We start from the raw sequence: 23,580 nt of genomic DNA, 5'->3' as shown, positions 1-23,580 counted from the left end.
TCATTTTGTTTTAAATTATTCAATTCATACACACAGGTTTGTTTTAAAGTCTTTAACTGTGCATCATTGTTAACTTGGTACTGTTGATCTCAACCTTGTTTTTCATTAACATTGAAGAAAATATATTACATTTAATTATATTATATTTACAATTCAATCCAAGCAGGTAGTATTGCAAGACCTTAATGTATTTTCTACCGACTTCATTCATTAGTCTACATAAGCCAAAGCAATGCTCAAAGGGTTAACTCTCAATACTAAAAATTATTTGAGACTATTTAATTTTCTGAAATTTAAAATATGTATCACAGTATAGCTTTACTTCAAAATATTTCTTTATAACTCACTGTTGGCACAGTAAAAACAAGCAAAAGTAAATTTGCGAAGATAACAGGTGATGTTAAAAATACATACATTACAACTGACTTTTAAAAAAAAGAGAGAGAGAAATAATAAAGATGTGATAGAAGAAACTCCTTTTTTTACCTTGTTAATAAGAACAAAATAGCAGACCTCCGTTCAATCAGAACTACATTTCTAGTCTTTGGAAAGATCTTTGACACCATAAAAGATATGTAACAAAAATATATCTGAGCAATTAATCAGCCATGACATTGTTCCCCAGATCTTTAAGCAAAGTAAATGGAAAAATATATTAATACTTCAACTGAATGCTAAGTTCTCCTGTCAATACCCTGCATTAAAAAAAAAATAATAATAGCAAAATAAGATAAATAACACTAAAATTTATGTCCAAAGTTAATTTGCTTAAACAAAAAATAGCCAGATCAAATGATTCATGAGAATAAAGTATAAATTTTAAATACAGCACAAACAATAACACAGGGATTGAAATTGAATAATCTCATCAATATAGTTAAATAGTAGAATTAATATTGATTCTCTAAACAACTTCAAATAAATGAATTGATATTACATGTCATAAATATATACAGACAAACATGAACGATAGGAGATCAAAGTCAAATGAGGATTTTTTATCACTTTGGCTCAATTTGGTTAACTTCTGCAACAACACTAATTGTTGTTTGGTGAGTTTCTTTGTCACTGATCACCGAGGGTGGAAGACCTATGCCGTGTTTTCTCAGAAGTAAGCGTAAAGTCTCCACCTCTTGTTCCAAAGCATTTGTGTACAGCCGACACTTTGAGAGTTCTTGTTCCAGGCCTTCTTTCAATTGCCGCTCCTTCAGAAGTTTGTGCTCTGACTGAGCTTTTACAGACATGACTACACCTGCATAATTACAAGACATTAATTGTAATGAAAAAGTTTAAAAAAACGTAACTTAAAACAAGCTCATTAGAAGATATACGAATACACATACTTAATTATTGTGTTGTAAAAACTCCATGAAACATGACATAGAAACATGAAAAAGTGAAGTAGGTAACTAGTTCAACAACAAAATGCAAATGATTTTAAGTGATTCCAATTTAAAATCAATTATATAAGCAGGGTACACAAGTCTCACTAATCTATTTTTTTTTAAAGGTTGCTTTCAATAAGAAATATTTATTTTTGGGATGTCCTAAAGCAAGCAGGGTCCATTGAGTCACAGTCGCCTCTCGCTACTTTGCGCTTCGACTTTCGCAACATCACTATATCGCGGTTTTTTCTAGTTTTTTTTTTTTCAAATATAGTAGTTGGCCTTTTTTATGTTCTCGTCAAAGCCGTGTACAACGGGAGGGTTTTAGGGGTTAAACCCCTCCCATTGAAAAAAAAAGTATGTCAAATGAAGAAAACGATCGACTTAAATTAACTTTAATGTGAAAGCCTGCGTTTAAGGTCCCCCCCCCCTTTCTCTCTGAAGTTTTCCTGTAATTTTAACTCAGTAATTCTGTATTTTTTCCCCTCTAATTCAACTCAGTTGGACCGAAACGCTTGCATTTATTTCTCTTATAACTTAAAAATTTTTGGATAACATTCAACTGTTATGTAATTTACAACTGTTAAAGCTTTGCCGACTGAAATAATATTTTGTAAAAACTGTGGTGGTAGAACCGTTGAATTATCTACCAATAGAAAGCATTAATATTGCTTATTGTAAGGAGGCAATGATGAAGTTGGCATGTGTTGCAGCTATGAAGATGTATTGGTGATTGTGTTTAGTAATGTAATTTGCATCTACAATACGCTCGTTCTAAGCATTATTTCAGAACATAAAATCTGATATGCATTCTCTTACATTAAAAGAATTCGTGGAGAGTTTTTAATACTTGTTGAAATAAACCGCATAGTTAACAGATTTAATTAAAAAGAAACAAACAAGGTTTGATAAAAGTGAACCCAGGGTTCGTACTCAGTTTCAGAAAGGAAATAAAGGAGTTTTGGAGGAGTTTTGAAGGAGTAAAATGAGATTTTGAAGAAGTACTAATGGGCTGTCCTTAAATGATGTTGCACTTTTTTTTCAACATGTTTAACCCCCTATCTCTTTGTCACAAAGTGTAACACTTTATCTTACACCTCCTCTTGTCACATGTCATGTTTTTAAAAAGCTTATTGTTATAATAACAGCGTGATGTTTCTTTTCGTCACCCTCTCTCTTCTCCTTGTCACATTTTCATGAACCCGTCTCCCCTCAAGGCATGACATCACTTGTGGATGACTCATTTTACAATATCAAAACTGTAATTTGATAATTGTTTTTTAACACAATCACTTAATATAGTACATCTGCTTATGTATTTTTAAATATTTTAATAATAATTAGACAAACTGACTTTTGCAGCTGAGAGTGGGATGGAGGGAAAAGCAATAATCATAAAATTTGAAAAAATAGCCAAACACCATTTAAGCATGGTATACTTCATTTATGAAATGTCTTAATCATCTAATAATAATATTTTAACCTTCTATTTTTATAACTTCTATGATCAATTTGTAAATCACATCTTTATGGAAAAAATAATGGAAATTATGGAAAAAACAAAATTACTACATTAAAATCGCCCTTTTCGCTCTTGTGACGAAGTTAAGTTGTCAACGAAAGTATTTCAAGCTACTGTCAGAGAGAAAGATTATGTATTCTTGAACTAAGAAAGAAGGAGTTTTGAAGGAGTTTAAACCAAAATGAAGGAGTCTGAAGGGCCCTTCAAAAAATTTTCCTAAATGAAGGAGTATTGGAGGAGTTTTGAAGGAGCGTACGAACCTTGGAACCTGTAAAATAAAGGAATACTTTGGTCACTTGAGCAGCCAGAATTATTCTTCTAGGGGAAGGGGGGGGGGTACAGCAGTACTTACAGGTGCATAAACGCCATACTGGGATCGATAATTTGTAATAAAACTAATAAAGGTTGTGAGTGATTGAACCCCCCCCCCCAGGTAAGATTAAAACATCTGCCTTTATGAAAACCTGGACTCGGGCCTGGTTCTCGTGTAACTTTTTTTCTATGAAAGAATAACAAAGTATATGTCTTTTAAATAAGGTAAGCTTTTTAAGTAAGGTCTGAGGGGCTAGTTGTACTAGTTGACGGAGTGGAGGTATAAAATCACCGAAGAAAGTGTAGGGAATTGCTATCTCATTTTAACCGTTAAGCACCAACTGGAAAATATAAATCACTGTATTATTACTAGGAGATAAATACATCTGTAAATGGTGTTCAACAATGTACTAGCTTTTTAAATTGTATACATAAATGTAGAGGAAGAACGGGGGTCCCTACTGCCACTAATGGGCAATTGATTCATCATCGAACAAGTTGAGGTTTTTTCATAGATCAGTAGTAGTGTGTAAGAACTGTGTGTGTGTGTGATAGGGGGCTATAACTATGACGAAAACCTATTTAAATTGCCATAAGTAAGTTTTATGCGCTGTAATTAGAAAAATATATACAGAATCCCAGAGCTAGATAATATAGACACATGCGCGCACGCCGTGCGGGGATATATCCGCTGACGTGCGGATATATTTGCCGCGAGTTGCACATCATCCGATAATGGCAAAAGTTGTTAAATAAAAGGTAAAGATTAGATCAATTGAAGATCAATTTGAAACGAATAAGAAAATAAGATAATATTTTTACTTCTAATTCGTTTTAAATTGATATTGATATTATTTATTTGGATTGTAAAAATTATTGCAAGATAGTATATAAACCCGCGCGTTCGGTGGATGTATTCGCTGCTGTGCAACTAGTTCCTTGTAACCTCAAAGCATATACCTGCAAAAATTTATTTCTTATGATTAAAAATGTTTTTTTCTTTGGAATACGAACAATAGCTACCCCCCCCCTTTTTTTTAATGCAACAGACAATGATCAGCTTGCAGAGTTGCTTTGAGTACTTTTGAGCTGCGTGCGCAGATACTTTATGTTTTTATCTGACTCTGCAGAATCCTACTTCCCGGAAATTCAGTTATCGCGGTAAAGTTTGGAACGAATTAACTGCAATAAATGAGGGTTGACTAAATGGAAATATGACGTAAATTTTAAGTTTTTTAAACCAAACTATTAGTGAGTGGAAACTAGGCAACTAAGTTAATGACATTACATTTTCCTTTAAAGCAGATCAACAAATGTAAACTGGTTTCAACTAGTAGATTAGCTTCACTTGTCATGTGAAAGACTACTAAAAACATTTAGCTATGAATTTTTTCTTGTCCGCCATTTTTCATATGCAATTTAGATGTTTCCATCTACCCCATATGTACTCTGGGGTAAATAGAGAATGCCTTGACAGCAGAAAAAGTGTGATGCTACGATGGGCATACAGATTCTTGAGAAAATCTGCAGACTATTTTTTTAACTGTGACAAAGAGAAAGAGGAATTAAGATTGCTCATTCTTAAGGTAAAAAAAACTAGTACTGGATAAAGTTTTCAAAAAAAAAAAAAAAAGTCAGCTGATAAAACAATGCATATAACAATTCATTTACGATGAGGGATTAAAAATAGTGTCTTCTTATTTAGAAAAACAAGTATTAAAGCATTATAAAGCATTAGCAACGTCTCCAATCAACCTTCTTAAAAAATCAAGATCTTAAATTACTTTTGTAAGAAAGTTTTTTGTACCTTATGGACTATTGCAATTGTATGGTCTATTTAAACTGTATTTATTTACAAGTTTATAATCAGAAAAATACATGATTTTTATTCATGGGTAGGTCAAATTATTATTTTTTTTCACTTAATCAATTTACCATGAATTTTGGTTACATTTCAAAAATTTTCTGATATTCCCTGTCTGATGAAATTGGATATGGACTTTTCCCTCAATACCTTCATCGCTTCTATTTATCAGACTCCCCTCTCTGTTCTTGTGGAGAAATAGGCTCTCAGGAGTACTTCCTCTATCGCTGTCCTCTGACTTCATCTTTTCAAATTCCCTGGAGTACTTGACTTTCAAGTTCTCAAAATATTTCATCCATCTTGTCACTCCTCCATTGCAGAGAACTCATGAATTCACTCTTTCTCCATCTACCTCAAGAAGGTTATCTGTTCATAGGTACATGATCTCGTCCATTGATTTATCCTCCTTCCCTTCCTCCTAGCACCCCCTTCAGGGTTTTATTCTTTGTGTGTTTACTTGAATATCATATATACGTTTATCCTATAAAATCCCTAGTTACCTAAGTTTTTCTCTAGAAAAATTTTAAACGCACACCCTTTCTCCAGCGTCTCTTTTCTAACTAGCTACCCAGAGTTCTAATGTATTCTGTAAAGGAACTTCTGTTGGTCTCAATTGCTTTTGTATTCTTGTTGTCCAAACATTTCAAATGTATATTTATGCAATATATATATATATATATATATATATATATATATATATATATATATATATATATATATATATATATATATATATATATATATATACATATATTAATTCTGTCAAAGTATTGTACACAAAAGAACATTTTACTGTAACTTTTTTTTTCCTGTAACAAATCCTGTAACTTTAACTGAGGCTGAACTTTCTCCAGGGCCCTATCCAACTGGTAAACCACATCTGTGGTAGATACGGGGGACCCTGGGGTGTAATGTTTGATGATATTCCCTGACTTTTCTCTGATTATACGGTTCTATCGCCACCCTGAATAAATACCCAAAATCATAATGCTTTAATATAACTAGTATTTTAATGACCAAATTGCATGTCCTTATATGACAGTTGATTGAAAAATTCTTGTACAGAATTTGCATCTTTTAAAAAACTAAGGATTTTCTAATACCATTTTGTGTGCAATATTAATTTACTTATGTATTGACAATAGTTTTCAAAACAAAAGAATACCCAAAACAATCTTTTGAAATTTCTCATATAATATCAAAACATTAAACTAATAAACACCACTGACAGTAATCTAAAAATGCATAATATGAAATTTGAAAAATCAATAAAACACAAGTAAAATGGACTAACCATTTAAAATCCTAGTAACTCTCCACAGCCGAAGAATAATTACTAAATCAATTCCATTTGACATTAATTGCTCCTCTTGAACGGCAATATCGAGAGCGAATGATAAAAACACAACAAAAGCATCAAAAACTTCTAGTTTGTGTCGGAAAAACTCTGTTCTAAACGCATATATCTTGAGCAAAATTTCAACGACAAAAAGGCTCAGAATTGCTATACTCATGTAGTGAAGTACCTAGATAGAAAAATACATTATTTTCTATGTAATTAAATTTATACTTTCATATTCCTTCAATTATGAAGAATAAAATGCATAAATATATAACTTTAAATTACAAACATATATTTATTTGAAAAATTGTTAGTCATTCCTGAGATTTTAAGATAAAGATGCTTTAGAATAAAGAGTTAAAAAAAAAAAAAAACATTTACTTAAAAAAAAAAAATAATAAATAAAATAAAAAAGCTAGTTTCTTTAAAATTCAAATAAAATGTTTCAATTAAAATAGGATTTAAAAAAATAGGACTTCAGAAATTCCATTTTGGTAATAAATTTGCATTTATAAATACGAATACAAAAATGACATCCAGCAACAGGTTCTGGGCCCAGCTAGGCGAACTATTATGATTACTACTGTTACGAGGCAAACTATATAAGTATATCTTAGTTTAAAATTAATAATTTAAAAATGCACAAAAACATTATGCTTCAAATAATACAATATAAACACAGAAAATTAGGGGAATCAATAAATTAGACAGTATAGTAGGAGATGAAGATAAAATGATGCTTAAAAGAAAACAAACTCTTTTTAAAATTTTAAATCAGATTTTTTGAACTAAAATCATATTAAAAATAAATAAATAACTGATGGTTCAAGCTGTTTGCTGTTGATCAAGCATTGCTGTTTGATCAGCAATGAGATGGTACGGAGACACAGCACATTTACATTGAAATGAATGAAATCACACAATTTTTTTCCCCCTTTTTCAGATGGAAGGGTCTTAACTGGAAGCTTGCCAAATTCATGGCAACATGGTCAGACTATTGATATACAGAGCAAGTATCTTAAAATCAGCCTGTTTTCCATTTTTATTTGCCCATTTTCCTGTAAGAGTCAGTTTTGATGCAATAAAGCAGCTGATTCATTTGAATAAAGAAAATATGTATAATTTTTTTTAATGTAGAATTTGACATATAATTTAAGAGCAATTTAATTGAAATTAGTAAAGTAAGTTAAAGTATCATTAAAAATATGCCATTCGCTCATTTTTTCATTCGTTGATGAGTAACTAAATTTAATCCTAAAACAGCAAGAAAAAGCAATCACAAAATTCAAATTTTGACTGTTAAAAATAGGTAATAATTAATTTAGACACTCTTTTTTTTATTCATAAAACGTATAGCATGTTTGACCGCATTACGAAAACAACTTTTGTTATTATTTAAATGATAAATATTAAACAATACTATAACTAACTTATTCACCTTGGAAATTCACCTGTCCAGAGCACTGTTAAAAGGTCATGGTCAAAGAAAGGGTTAGTTAAATAAAAGACTTTCTAAAGTTTGAAATTGTTAATTGAAGACACACACACATTTAATTAAGTAAATGCAGGCCGAGGACTGCTGATGGCCTTTGAAAAAAGTGAGAAAGGTGACAAATTTGAAAACAAAGGTGACTAAAAGGTGACAAAAATTAACTAAAAGGTGACCAAAAGCAATTTGTTAAGAACTCAAAAAACAGAAAAGGATTATCCCTTTTTACTGACTTTTACCCAAATAGCCTATATACTTTTTGTAAAGATTTCTTTACTATTTTGGAAATGAATATTATAGGGCAAGAAGTGGTAAAATAAAAATTTTAAGACATTTTCAAAAAGCTTTCAGTGTAAACTCTATGTAACCTTAATATATATATATATATATATATATATATATATATATATATATTTAATCAACATAATAAAGCTTGAAATTGTGAAGTAAAGAGCAAGATGATGCATTTATTGAACATATAATTTATATTATTCAATCACATTTTCAGTATTGTTTTTTTTCCCCCTTTTTTTAGCTTGTTGAAAAATTATCAGTATTCTTTCTTTTTTCTTAGTAAATACAAAGCATAAATATTAAATCAAAAGTCTTGACAATAGAGAATAACAGAAAACCAATTTGAAAAATCAGACTTTAACAAAATGATAATTGTACTTATAATGCAAAAATAAAATGTTGAAGTATGAAACTGAAAATATCATTTCATATGCCTGAAAATGTTCATAATTTTTTCTTTCTTGTTTTTATTTATTTTTAATTTTTTTAGCAAGCTCTGAAAATATTCCATGACATGTCCATGGGAGGTAAAAAATGTAGTGTTAAATCAAGTTATTAGAAATGCTTCAATGCTTTTTGCAAAAATTATGAAAATAATTTATTTCTACTTTTAAAATATTTACTTAGAATTTTTTTATATTTTTTCTGAAATCCTCATACTTTCATTAATATTACTGTAAATTTTCACAAAAATTGGCTGAAAAATAAATGAAATACAAATTATTTTCAATCAACGAACAGAATCGTCATAGTTTGGAAAATACTAAGCATTCAAAATTTCGACTGGCTCTAAAATGAAAACTAAACCAGATTGAGAAGAAAAAATTGATGTGGACACTTTTCTAAATTGAAGGACTAAACTCACCAAGTTTTATCAAAATCCGTGTCGGTGGGTGTCAAAATGCCATTTTTTTGGTTGAATTGACATGGACATTGCTTTAATAAAATCAATTTGACATGGAATGACCCTGCTTTAATAAAATCAATCTCACTATTACATAAAATAAAGCTTTTGGAAAGCATCTGCTTCTAAAAGCTATATTTTTTCTGGAACTAGCCATAATAAGGGTCGAAACCTAATAAAAAAGACTTTTGGAGATTCTCTGAGACGCACCAAAAAAGGAAATGTTTAAAAATGTTTACACAGACCAAATTCACTTCGCATTTGCGCAGCAAAAATAGAACCCAAACTAACCATTTCTGTGCAAACACAAAGTGAAACTATAAGCACAAATCAAAACTTTTCACTATTCCCCACTCAAAGAAGACATCGAGGCACGCCTCCTTAACCCATCACCCCTTTTTCAAATCGAACGGCTTGTGGCGGCTTTCACAGTCATTAAAAGTAAAACAAGCAAGTAACGCACCCGGCTAGAGATGAGCGTGAGATTCAAAGACTCCAGATGATGTTACTTGATAAACACAGAAGACAACTTGCATTCGATGACTGCTCACACAACAAAGTGTGCAGAAAGGAATTGCTCAGCTGAACTTTAGTTGAACAACACTCTATAGCCAGAAACACAATAGGAAATAAAATGGCATTTAGACGAGACTTGCAGAAAATGCGTCTGATGGTCGAAGGGGGATAGAAAGACTGGTTCTGCTCATAGGGTGCAATTGCAGGCAATAAAAAAAATTCCCTGATTTCCCGGCAGCATAGCTATTTTTCTTAAACAACAACAAGGTGGGCGGGGAGGGGGGGATATTTAATGATACTTTTTTTAATTAATTTCACTGTTAAAGCTATCATTCAGATACTTTTCAAGGATTTAATTATTTAAAAAAAAAAAATCCTACAACACATTTCAAGAAAGGTGAGAAAGGTGACAAAAGTTGCAAAAGGTGACTAAAAGTAACCAAATTTTCAAAAGGTGACTAAAGGTGAGAAAGGTGACTGACTCCTCGGCCTGTAAATGCAAACATATATATATGTTTACAATAAACAAAAAAAAATCAAAACCTTTTCGCATAAATGAAGACTTACATGCATGGACATGCGGTTATGTAACTCATCATGTTTTGCTTCCAGGATCAATTCAGTAATAACAATCAAACAATCAATTATAACTAGTGCCACAACTGCAATCTAAGGGAAGAAATAAAGAATTAAGGTTATTATTATGTTAAATTTATTTCTTGAATTTGCTTATGAACTAAAAAAAAATTATGAGTGACATTACAAACAAGAAAAAAATCAATTAAATTAATTAACATTAGAGGATGAAGATGTAAGTGTCAAATGTTGAAAATTGAATGTGAGATAAACAACACTGTGATGTAAACTTTTGCAATAAATTGCAGATATATGTTTGAAGATTACAAAGAATACTTATTAAAACGATATGTTATGTATTAAAAAACTTAAAACATAGTTGAAACAAATAAAATTCAGGCAGTGGTTCAGCATTTACATTTCTGACATTTGACAATCTTTAAGAGCACAGCATTTTGTGAAAAACCTTATTTTCATGATTATCATGAAAAATAAAAGAAATTTTATTCTCTTGCCTCTTAAGAAAGTAAATGTAGTAAACATCAAAACTTTAAAAAATAAAATTCAAACAGCGGATGCAAACATATTGCAAATTGAAATGATGGCATCAAAAGTACAAAACAAAAATTTTAGCATTTATTTCAGTAAAATTATTTAAGAATTGCTCTTTAAAGGTATACGTATACATGTTCTTAATATCTATTGAGATTATTGACATAATTGAAGCAGAAACAAAATTAAACCAGGGATTCAGCATTGATTTTTTTTTTTTTTTTTTTTTGACATTTTGAGACTCATAAAAACACGAAATTTTGATTGAAAATCTGAGTTAATGATTTTAATCCATGTGAAAAGAATTTTCATTTATTTGCCTTCTAACAAAGCATAAGAAGCATCAAAATTGTGTAAGATTTGATTCTCATATGGGATGCAAAGAGATCACATTTTCCAAAGGCATCAAAAGCAAAGACTGAAAAATAAAAGAATTTATTTAAGTAAAATTATTTTAGAATTGCATTTTAACACTAGAAAGACGGAAGCGGTCATTCTGACCGCAAACTATTTTCAAATGCTCATATTTGCTGCGTTTAATTTTCAAACTCTTTTTCCTTCATTGACTTTTCCTAACTATTTATTAAGATTTTACAACAGTAATTTTTTTCCTTTTAGGATTATTATTATAGTCGCTATAAATGTTTATACCTAGAAAGACTGACTACGGTCATTTTGACCGCTAAGTGAACCTTTCTTTATGCATCCGTTTTCTTCTTTTTTCGCTTATCAGTTGTGTGTACTATGGACTATTGTTAGTTGTCAGGGTGAGTAATGTTCTTTTGAGCTTGAGTAGTACCTGCTGGTCAGGTTTAATTCTTTGAACTGTTAGGAAAATGCGAAACACCTGCTGGTTGCATGGTTTCAGTTTTCTGCTATCTGCACAGGGGGCAAAGTTGGGAAAGGTAAATTTGAAAAGCATGTGACTGGACACGTGAAATTACTTTGGGTCTAAAAAGAAGTAAATATAAACAGGTAAATTACAAAAATGTTTGCTGGAATTGTTTTGTGCACCAAAACATGTGCTTTGCTTGAAGCATTGACGTTTATTTTCTTCGGTGATAATGAAGTGCTCAGTCACATAATTATCTTCATGACGTCGAGATGAACCATTGACAAGCAAAACTTATTGGAGCATTAACTCCTGAAGCTGTTGCAGATTTATATCTAATCTAAAACAGATTATGGTTTGAATGAACAGTCTGACTTATCTGAAAAGAAATATATTTCTAGCGATGAGAATAGTTTGCTTTCATGAGATTATTGCGGATATTTTTCGGAGCCTAGATTTGCAGAAAAGGATTGTTCTTCTGAGTTAGAATGAGAAGAAACCTCGGTAATAAAAACTGATGCTCAAAATTTAAAAAGCAGTGAAAGAAAGAGTGAAAAGGGTCCGACGCCGAAAAAAGAGAAAATTTCAAAAACATAACTCCTATTTCTTCAATTTCCGCCAAGTCATCCCCACTGATCAATTTTGCTGCATATAAATAAGTAAGTACCTCAGGAAAAAGATTAAAATAGTGTGAAATTAAATTATGCGGAAATAAAACTACGAGCATTTGTTCTAACTTCCAAACAAAAAACTGTTAATGACTAATATACAGGTGACGTGATAACATAAGTATTTCGAAATACTGCAAAAGATAGTAATGTACGGTATCTTGCGATATTAAGATATTTTTTAAATCAAACACATGCATGGTTGATTATAGTACTTGTTAGTTATTACATGCTAAGAAAATTTCCTCTTTTTTGTACAAATTTCCTCTTTCTCAATGCCAATTGTGTAAAGCATGTGTATTTCACTTGATCGAACGTAAAATAAAAAAAAGCTATCTGAGACTTATTTGCAGACTATATTAGGATTAAATTGTTAAATTAAACTTTGATATTATGAAACAAATCTTTTCTATGGCTGAAAATCCCGAAAGGAGGAAATTTCTATTATTTTAAGTATGGCGGTCAAAGTGACCGCTGCTCGTCTTTCTAGGTATACGCAAAACGCCGTCTTTCTAGTGTTAACAGGTCCACACGATGAATATTACAAATATTTACTGACTATCAGCCACAAACGGATACAAGACAGGGGCGATGGCCCCACCCTTGAGGGAACACTATATCGGCAATTTTTCCAAATTGAGGTTCTAAAACGCAAGTGTAGGCCATCTTTCATAAGGTTAAGGAAAGGAGTGGAGTTTGAATCTCCCTTCCGGAAACTTTTCCGGTTTAACGTTTCAAAAAGGCAATTGTCAGGAGGCCTTCCTCCAGGTCTTTTGCAAAATTTAAAGCTTAAAGCAACAATTGTAGACATCTCTGGTAAAGTTAGGGGAAAGAATCGGTTCAGTGACTTTTCTCTGATAGTTTTGTGAAATAAAAGTTCCACGAAGCAGTTTTAAGCAATCTTTGATGATGTTAATAGGAAGAGTTTCGAAACATTATTCCAGAGTTATTATGAAATCAAAGTTCTGATACCTCTTTCAACGGAAAAGGCAAGGATTAGATTCTGAGACTTCCTTTGATAAACTTCCATACGTTAATTGTTTTAGAATTTAGATTTCAATGATTTTGAACCTCCCCCCTACCAAGCATGTGTAAATCAGATACGTAATAAGGGTTAAGCTTCAAAAATCAATCGCCCCCTCTTCGAAAAATTCCTCAACCTGTCTTTGCATTCAGGGAATAAATTCCTTAAATTATGATTTCAGCAATTTATTTATTTTCAGTAAGTTACACCCTATAGCCAGGGCTAAGGCAGGAATACATGAAATACAACACCAGATCAGCCATTCCAGTTGAGTAGGGGTGGCATTTCCGCATTTCATTTGAAGGGTCAAGTTTCTGAAATATGTATTACCACAGTGCAGTCCCAAACACACATTAGCTAACAGGAAGTGGTCATAAAATCGGTTTAATAAGAATAAAAATTAGTGTTTAGAAATAATTAAAATTTTGATTCACTTTTGAAAAAGTTATCATACAAAACATCTCGATACTAAAGTTATAATATCTTTTGGAAAAGTTTTAATGCATGATTTTTTTAATTCAGAAGAGAGTCGTGTTACTAGTCTATCATTGATCAGTGTCATGCTGTTTTGCCAGTACAGTTGAAGAGAAAAGGTGGTGAAAAAGCTCATGCTCTTTACCATGTATGACCTCTTTGAATTTTTTGCCCATTGTGCTTCGAAAATAACTCTCTAACCACCTGAAACATAAAAAAAATCCTGCTCTACTAGCTGAGCTAATTGTTAAAAAACAATTGAAGTAACAAAGTTATGTATGATAAAACTTTTTATATCTTGCTCTTCAAAATCACCTAGGCAACTTCAAAAATTGTGAGGGGCTTAATTTTTCATCATTGAATAATCTAAATCTAATCTTATCAGCGCTTTCAGTCTCAATGAGATGTCATCTGCCTCCAGCTTAAAGGTCAAGATTTACGGTCGACACTCGCTATGTGGCGACCTAGTTTGAGAAAGTGGTTACCTAAAACAACGTCTTCAGTCGCCATTCCCTCCACCCCCTGTTGTTCTTAAGAAATTAATGTAAAAGTAGATAGTGTTAAGTGTACATTAATGTAAAAGGAGTTAAAAAAAAAATCTTGGAATGAACAGGAATTTTGCACAAACTCAAGAGGGTGGAAGAAAATAAATTGCTTTAGAAGCATACGCCTAAGGATAAACACATTTAGGAAGATAGTTTTTTGACCAGAACGGCAACACTTTTCAGTTACGTATGAAACATAGACGCCATATTTGGTCACTCACAAGATGGAAGTATGCTAAGCGCTTAAGTGCTTAAGTTTGCAAAAACAAAGCAGAATTTGATGTTTATTCCAATGTAAACTAATAAAATAATGCAAAATGTGTTGTAAATTATTTTATTTATTTATTTTTTTATTATTTAAAACAGTTTTCTTGAGAAACGAAAAATTTTGTATTTAAAATTTCATCTTATCCTAATTACATTAGATGCTAATGTGCTAAAAGCTATAACAGTTCAATTAAATTGATGTTTAATGAGGATTTTACATTTTATGATTATTTTTATGCTACAACTTTAAAAACTTAAATCTTAATTTTTAGCGCAGTTGCCATATTTGGTCACTTACAAGATGGAAGTAGCCAAGATTCTTTAAGTGCCTAAGTTTCCAAAAATAGAATTGGATATCTACTGCAATACCATGCAAACTATTGAACAATCCTGCAAAATGTGCTGTATTTTGCACCCCCCCCCCTCAGGATAATAAATTTTTGTCTTGAAAAATGCAAAATTTTTTCCTTCAAATTTTATCTTCAGAATATTATTTTATCCCCATTGCTTTAGACGCTAATGCTCTAAAAACTGACTCTTTCACCGAAATTATTGTATTATGAGGGTTTTTAATTATTAAAATTTCTTTCTTAACTTAAATTTTTTGCATAGTCGCCATGTTTGGTCATTCGCAAGATGGAAGCAGACAAGACTATTTAACTGCCTAAGTTTCCAGAAAACATAACTGGATGCCTATCTCATAGCAAACTACTGAAAATAACATAAAAAGGGGCAGAAATTATTTTTTTTAATTGGTTATTTTCTGGAAAAAAAGAAATTTTATCAGCAAAATTGTATTTTTTGTAAATTTCATCTGAAATGTAATTTTTTGTCAACTTTTCATTGATCTATTTATCTATTTATTTTGAAGAAAAAAATGCATGTTTATCGTTTTAAAATGTAATTCTGTAAAGTTCTCTTTGTTTTTTCATGATGGTAAAAAATCCTCTCCCGCAGTGGTGGCCATCAAGTTTTTTGGGTCTAATGGCCACTGGCCACTTAGAAATTTTCTGAATCTTGACCTTTACTCCAGCTCTGTTATTCACTATTCCAGAATGATGAGTTCATAACAAGGACAAAACTGCGGTCTTGTCAGTATATTGTTTGTAATTTTTCTTGCCTCATGCTAAAAATTTTACTCATAATTGAAACATTTTATTTTTCGTTTTCAAAATCCAATCCAGATAATATAGAGCAAACCCAGGGCCGATCCTAGCAGGTGTGCAGAGTGTGCGCCGCACAAGGGCGGCCAAAGCAAAGGGCGGCCGCAGGCCGCATCATATAGTTCTTATAACCAAGGAAAATTCCTCAAGAATTTCTCACAAGATAACTTATAATAAGTAGAATAAATATGCTGATTTTTAAATGTTCAATTGTCAAAGTATGTGTCAATTTCCCTACAGCATAGCATAGTTTAAGAAAAATAGAATGTTAGGGAACATTGTGTTTGTTTATTGTCCTTTAATATCTACTCTTAACACACATGCTTCATTTGGTTGCAAAGTTTGTGACAGAACTGGTAATCAGGCATGGATACAGGGGAGGGGAAATGCCCCCTTCTGAAGCATGAAATGGTGCCGTCTAAAAGGAGCACCGACGGCGGCCACTAATGTTTAACCTCCAAGTTTTTATAGACCTAAACAATGAAGACATATTTTATTTATTAAAAAAAAAGCTATACTGATTAGATTCTCTCGCAAGCATTTCAAACAACAAACTATGTAACAAACTGTGTTTAACGATCGTGAATGCGTGGAGAGAAAGTGGAAAATTGCGACTCCCTTGAGAGTAACATATATGAATGACGAACTAAAATGTTGTACTTTTCCCCCTTTACGACAATTTTTCTGATTAAAATCTTGAATGAACTGCCCGGTTTCGGTTCAGGTAGGAGGACAGGGCCCTTGCCCCGGGAAGCAAATTTAATTGTAGCTCCAAAGCGAAGATCCAAAAGGATGCCATGACCTTCTTGACGAAACTAAAGAAGACTTAAAATTGCGGTTCTAAGACTTTACTTTCGGAAAATTTCGCTGGTTGAATCATCGATCTTAAGGACCCAATTAAGTCTCTGATCCACCTCTTCCACCTTAACTTAATCAAACATAGCCTAAAAATGTTGGCTTCAAAATCCAAAACGTGTTTTCAGACGACAGCCTTTCCGATCATCAAACGTCATATAAAATTGCTTTGGCATTTTTCGAAATTTTTGCAGTGGAGGACCCCGAAATCCATTCGCAAACATTACTATCAAAGATAGTCTCAATTAGCGTCTTTATAGAAGCCCCTAATTCCACCCCTCTCACTTAACGTATTGAAAAACAAACTAAAATTGCGTTTTTCAAACATCAGTTTTAAGAACTTTTGGGGAAAACCCTGGATCCCCCTTTTCTCCAACGCAATCATTATACCTGAAAAATTCGTTTTTAGACGGTTCCGTGGAGCCACAGCTTCCTGCCTAAACTAGCCTGAAATTGACTTCAGTTTCAAAAACAAAATTCGTGAGGGCACACTGAACCTCCGCCCACTCTTAGTCCCATCGTTATCAAACAATGCTTAAAATACGATTTTGGGACTTATATTTCTAAAGAATTCCGGAGGAGAACTGCCAGGCTTATGTAACTTTTTACGGCGCTAGGGCATATCCATCAATCGTCGAGAGGAGGTGTACAAAAGTCCACAGTTATATTTTTCAGATATTAATGTTGAAAAATGTCCGAAAGATCCGTAGAAGCTTCCGAGTTCTCAGTTTTGTTAACGTCACCAAAGATAATATAAAATTGCGATTTTAGAAATATCCGCTTAACAGTTCCAAAACCCTTCCTTCCCAGCCTATAATGGATTTTAGTTCCGAAAAATATTTTGGTTCGAAATATTTTCACGTTTCCCCTATTGTTTTCAAATCTAGCCAAAAACGGGTTTTTGGAAAAATAGTGCCGAGAAATTACCGGAGGATAGCCGCCAGATCCCCTACCGTCACCAAAGACGGCCTAAATTTGCGTTTTAAACTTATATTTCGAAATCATTCGATGGGAGACGATTGAATCTCCCTCCCTCTTGCAATGTCAATAAAGGTAACCCAAAATTGCGGGTTTAAAATTTCAATTTCGGAAGTTTTTCGGGAAGAACGCCGATCCTTCCTAAGCTACGGTCTTAAAAATAGCTTCAAATTGATTTCAATTTTGAAAGAATCACCTAAAGTCTCGAAAAAGTTCCTAAAAGTGCGATATTTGACGTCAATTTCGAAAATTTCTCCATGCACCTTGAATATACTTGATTCTTTTGTCCTTGCAAACAAACACAACTAAAGATTAACTAAAATATTTTTCATACGCCAATTTCGATAATTTTCTTGAAGCAATCCTCCTCCCCTGAACCCCTGACACCTCCCCTCACGCTTCCCCTTCCTCCGTCCCTTCTCTGATGTCACCGAAGAAAGACCATAAAATGCGTTTTTACGACTAGTAAATTTTGGTATCTACTATTTTCTTCAAAGATATTAATTGTACCTAAGGAGTTTCTTACTATAAAAAATTTCTTCCTTTTTATAAGATCATTCTTCTGTCCCCCCCCCCTTTTTTTTTAAATTCGAACTTGGCATAGAAATTTAAAGAAAGATTTATATAGAAGTTAAAGATTAGTCAAATATGCAAATTACTCTTGAGGGGCGGCACATTTGGTCTTTGCACACGGGCGGCCGACACCCTAGGATCGGCCCTGAGCAAACCATATAGAAAAATATTTATCATTAAATCTTGTGTTAATTTCACTGAAAACTGAATCTATTATTTCATACAAAATATTAAAAAATCAATGTTTGACTTCATATCATCATGTGGGTTTTTGTCACTTTTTTTTTCTTTTGCATTTTTTAAAAATTGGCTCGGAGGAAGAATTTTTTTGAAAAGTTTCATGCTTGATTGAAATATACATCTATGTAAAATCTATTTTCAGTTTCAATTGTAGATTGAACTATGGTAGTATGGTGCACAGATCAATTGTAGATTGAATTGTGGCTTGAATAGTCCTTGAATAGTGAAGATGTTTTGATTGAGTAAAGCATTTTTCAAAAACTTTTCTCAATACAAATTGAATAAAAATTCAAACAAAGTCACACATGCTAAAAGGGCATGAGCTTTTTCACTATTGAAAGAATCGTTTTGCAATAATACTTCCAGTCGTCAAATCACTGCTTTGAAGTTATTGAGAAATGTTTTTATGGTTTTAACTCTTGAAGACCACCGTGACCCCGAGATTGCATAATCATAGAACCCCATAAAAGGTATCTGTCAAGGGCGCCCATATAGGGGGGCAAGGAGGGGCTCGAGCCCCCCCCCTTTGAAATTAGAACTTCCTTGCTTTTAGTGCTTTTTTCTTTGCAAAAATGTAAATACATTTCTTCTCCAGTCATCAATGAATAAGTTATTAAAAATGTCAAATTTTAATGACTCTAATCTGTCCTGAAATCAGTTTCCACAGGCAAAATATCCAGCTAAACCACAGGGAAAATATTTGAGCCCCCCCCCCCCCTTGCAACTTTGCATATGGGCGCCCATGGTATCTGTTAATAAGTTTTCTTTCATTCATTTATTACATGCATTTTAAGAAGTTTCCATGAAAGCATATAATTCATTGAGCAGCTAAAATGTGTTTCTAGCAGAAGAAAGCGATGAATACTCATTAAATAAATATACACTTAAAAATAAACATAAAAGTGAATGTAAACTATCAAGGAATTTTCTTGTGAAAACCTTGCAGCCACACCACTTTTCACAGGCCTCTCCTATTTCTACAGACCATCGTTACACTGGGCACACAAGTATGAAATATTTGGCCTATATGAGGAAATGTCTTCCTCAGTTAAAATTAACCATGGTTCTCTATCAGCTTTTTATGTTCTGAAAAGGACGGAAAATACTTCATGAATTTCAAAGTCGTCATCCAAATAATGAAAAACACTTTTTCTACTCTGGGAATGTGTCGAGTTTCATCGAATAGTTACCGAGAACCAGCAAGTTTTTTTTTTAATGAACATTGATTTCCAACTTACATAAATTGAATTCACCCATTTTCTATCATTCTAGTCAAAAAATTTGGAAGTGCGACCGCCCCCTCTTGACCCCCCCCCCCCCATTTGCCGTCCCTGTAGCCGAGGACTGCAATTTCATGCTTATTAGCATTCAAAAGTACTCAGCTGGAATGACTGAGCTGGCAGTGTAATTTCATCAATTTATTTATTGTTTCATCACTGTCTCAATCAGGGGCATGCACAAAAATTTTAGGGCCCGTCGCAAATGGCTTTTCCGGGCCCTCCTCTATATTGTTTACCCCTATATTTCACCCTTAGTTTTAAAAATATTCGGCCCATTAAGCTCGGACCCGGGCCAACAGGTGTCCCTTCTCCCTCCCCCCCCGTGCATGCCCCTGGTCTCAATATTGAATAGCAGAAAATGGATGTTTAATGCAACATTTCAATTTTTAGCAGACAATATTTTCAAGAGTCAGTGGTGTTCCCATAGAGACTCCATATACGCGTATACTGTCAAACATTTTTTAGACATATAGTGTATACCCTCAAGCGTCAAAAACTTTCATATAATGACATATTATGCATAGTATCGCATATGTATATTGTGCGTATGGATTACTGGGAGTATACCCTCAGAAAAACTGACGGGAACATCACCGTCAAGAGTTACTATAAATCATGAAAGCTTTGGAAATTTATCACTGACATTCCGGCAACTAATATGAATGTACCACAAACTCTAAGTAACCTATCTATTCGGATTCATATCAGATTTTCAATTCAACATGAACAAATTAATATAATTTCAAAATAAAAACAAAAATAATTTCAGGAATTTTTATTTAACTAACCTGAAATTTATGAGAGTCAAACAACTTGCAAAGCCTTTCACGGAAAGTTATCAAAGGACGAATTGAAGGATCTTCATCTGTATCGGACAGAACCGAACTTGATCCATCATCTTTAAGGTTCAAATGTTCAATGCTTTTACTCACATTGTTTAGTTGTTCCATTTTGAAAATCCTAAAAACATTGTGTGAATTTTACACATCAATATTAGGACAGGTAACAACATCTACACTATATGAATTCACAACATTTATTAAAATGGTTATCTCAGAGATGTGCACTGGGGGGGGGGGGGGGGGGGAGGAGGAGAGAGAGAAAGGACACCTGTTTCCCTGGGCTTGAGATTTTTAAAATGAGGGGTGAAATATATGTAGGGGGAAACAATATCAACGGGGCCCATAAAATTCATTTGTGACTGGCCCCAAAATTTCTGTGCACGCCAGAGTCATCTCATTTCTGTACCTCATAGCATAAGTAATGACGAATAGCATAAGTCATAAAAATAGTGACTTTTAGGTTATTATTGCATTGTAGGTATGTAGAATCTTATCTTATTCCACATTGGGACTCAACAATGTAATTGTATAAAACAATTCCTTTTAAAATTATTTACTGGTGTTGGTCTAGTTCCAACCTTTATATCCACCAGACAAATGTTTTCATGCTGCTTTGTGCTTTGTTGAGTACTGATAGTGTGACTTGTGTTCCTCAGACTTATAGGTACAAATTTAACCTAAAGGATTGGCAAATAACTTCTCACTAAGTTTAACAAATGCTAATGTCAACAAAGTACAGGGTGATGCAAAACTAACGGTGCAGTTTTATACGGCTACCAACTGGAGAATATTGCACCTACATCTCTCTGATGGAACTTGAATGAAAGATTAAGTTGTAAAAATTCAACTAGCTATTTTGCTAGATGCAGTGGTGCACCCACAGAGGAGGCTAAGGGTGTTTAGCCTATTCTAGAGACCAGATGGAATTCAAAAATGGCCATGACCCTCTTGAACAAATCAAAGAAAAAGCCTAAAATTGTGTGTTTTTGCTTTACTTTTCGAAATTTCAAGGAATGGTTGAAAATTACTCCTTAAAAAAGGCTGCTGTAAAAATCTTACAATAGACTTTGATTATGTGGGCAATAGGTACCACCTAACCAGATCTTATATCTGAATCCATGGCATCTAGAGTTATAAATGGCCATGAACAGTTCTTGTGGAAATTGTAGAGGCAACACACATAATCTGTTAAAGAGGGCTGAGCAAGGTCAGCTCTAGTAGACCTGCCACCCTAGACGATATTGACAAGTGCAGCGCTCCCCCCCTCCATTAAATGATAATGTAAATTAATAATATATTAATAAAATAAAAATATTAGTAACATTCTTGAAATTAAAGTGAGTGTTGAGTTAAAATTCCAAACTGGATTTTGCATACCCAAGCGCTGGTACACTTTAAACTATCTTTTAACATTCAAGTAGTGCATTTTAGGGCGCTGAAACAGACATTAATTTTTCAAAAGACTTTTAAATCACGCAATTTGCCGACTCTAAAATTACATTGAATTTCTGGTTAAGTTCTGAACTATGTTTTGCATATCCAAGTACTGGTACACACTTTAAATTATTATTATTTTTTTTAAGCATTGAAGAAATGTATCAGAACAGGTATTCATACTCAAAAAAAAAAAAAAAAAAAGTTTCAACTTCAAAATTTGCCATCCCTAAAATCTGCCGCCCTAGGCGGCTGCTTACCCCAGGAACCGGGCTAGGGGCTGAGTAGACATGAAAACAAGTCAGCAGTTGCCATGGTTGCTTACCTAAGTATTGCATTGAAGAAACAGAAAAAAAAAAAAACTCATAAGCACAAAAAATTTGAATTGGAGATATCTGCTCATACAGCTACATGCCTCAATTATATGAAAAAACCCATCACAAATAGTCACCCCAAGCTAACTGCCAAATGTTTTTTCTGAATACTAACAGGTTACAAGAGGAGTAGTAAATTTTTATGAAGGTTAAAAAAAGAAAAGAAAGAGGGGGAGAAAAAATATTTTGCCCTAAGTTTAGTTGTGTTACGAACTTTAATCAACTTTGACCCTATTTATTTTAAAGTATTCTAGTACCTACTTCTTTCATATTAACATTCCTTTCTGGTACTGTAATAGAGTGTTCATATTTTTGAAGTTATATTTTAACTATCAAGAGAAAATTAAATAATTTTCTGTAATTCTGATAAGCCTGCTAATCATTTCCAGAAAGTCACGATTTCATAAACATAACATTTTTTTAAAGCAATAACCAGTTATCCCAGAAGTGATATGCAATTCCCATTGAAAATTTATGCAGTAACACACTAACACGTTACAATTAGCTAAAACATGATCTTTTTACAATTGAAAAAATATTTTACAGACAAATGCTAAGCAATGCATTTCTCAACTTTATGTGCAAGATAAAATTCGAAACATCAATAGGGATATACGAGACGTGTATTAAACTCTATACAAGGAAGATAACATTTCCTTTAATTCACGAGACAGTTACTAAGAAACTTTAGGTAAGTTAAGAAGCTTTGAATTCTTTAAATTTATATTAAAGTTAGCAATTTTTTGAACTGGAATAGCTAGTTATCTTGTACTGCAATTTTATACAGTATCATTTTTCAGACAATGATTGAAACACCTTACAGTTGTAAATATCTTCTATTCACTAAAGAGTGAAATTCTATTTGGAGAATATTTCGATCATGCTCACGAAACGCCCTTTTTTCATGAACTTATGCTTGTCATCTATCGTAACATCAGTGTGACATCCTCCAAACGTCAACAAGACTTCAGTACGTTTATAACTTCAGTTCACATGTTTCTTTTGTTTAGCTCTGCTTCAGGGCACTTTTTGCAAGCTTTTGCCTTTTTAAGTTCTAAAGAATTGAAAAGGACGCATAAGATTGTCACTTACATGCATTTACTAATTAAAAGTTTTCTTTTAAATGAGAAGTTTCGAGGGAAAAGAAACTTCTTCCATTTTTAAATATTGAAGAGGAGGGGCTTACAGTCTATATCTTTTATCCCTTTTCTCATTCTTTGCGTCGTATGTAATATAATGTGCTCACTGTAAAAGATGATTATGACAAGTTTTGCA

The 23,580-nt window shown here is 32.8% G+C and overlaps 1 protein-coding gene across 1 annotated transcript; it reads right to left on the bottom strand.

Moving 5' to 3' along the window:
• Window positions 1-979: 979 nt before the first annotated feature.
• On the bottom strand, window positions 980-23,188 carry LOC129226579 (voltage-gated hydrogen channel 1-like). Its single transcript, XM_054861199.1, has 5 exons — window positions 23,127-23,188; window positions 20,444-20,615; window positions 10,196-10,297; window positions 6,378-6,609; window positions 980-1,252 (listed from the first exon to the last, which is right to left on the bottom strand). The coding sequence occupies exons 2-5, from the start codon at window positions 20,603-20,605 to the stop codon at window positions 1,002-1,004; spliced, it is 747 nt and encodes a 248-aa protein (XP_054717174.1). The 5' UTR covers window positions 20,606-20,615; window positions 23,127-23,188; the 3' UTR covers window positions 980-1,001.
• Between the last annotated feature and the right edge of the window lie 392 nt (window positions 23,189-23,580).

This window comes from Uloborus diversus, chromosome 7 (assembly GCF_026930045.1).
Source record: "Uloborus diversus isolate 005 chromosome 7, Udiv.v.3.1, whole genome shotgun sequence".
NCBI lineage: Eukaryota > Metazoa > Arthropoda > Arachnida > Araneae > Uloboridae > Uloborus > Uloborus diversus.
Note: the sequence above shows the minus strand (reverse complement) of the source record. Positions and strands in the feature narration are given on the sequence as shown.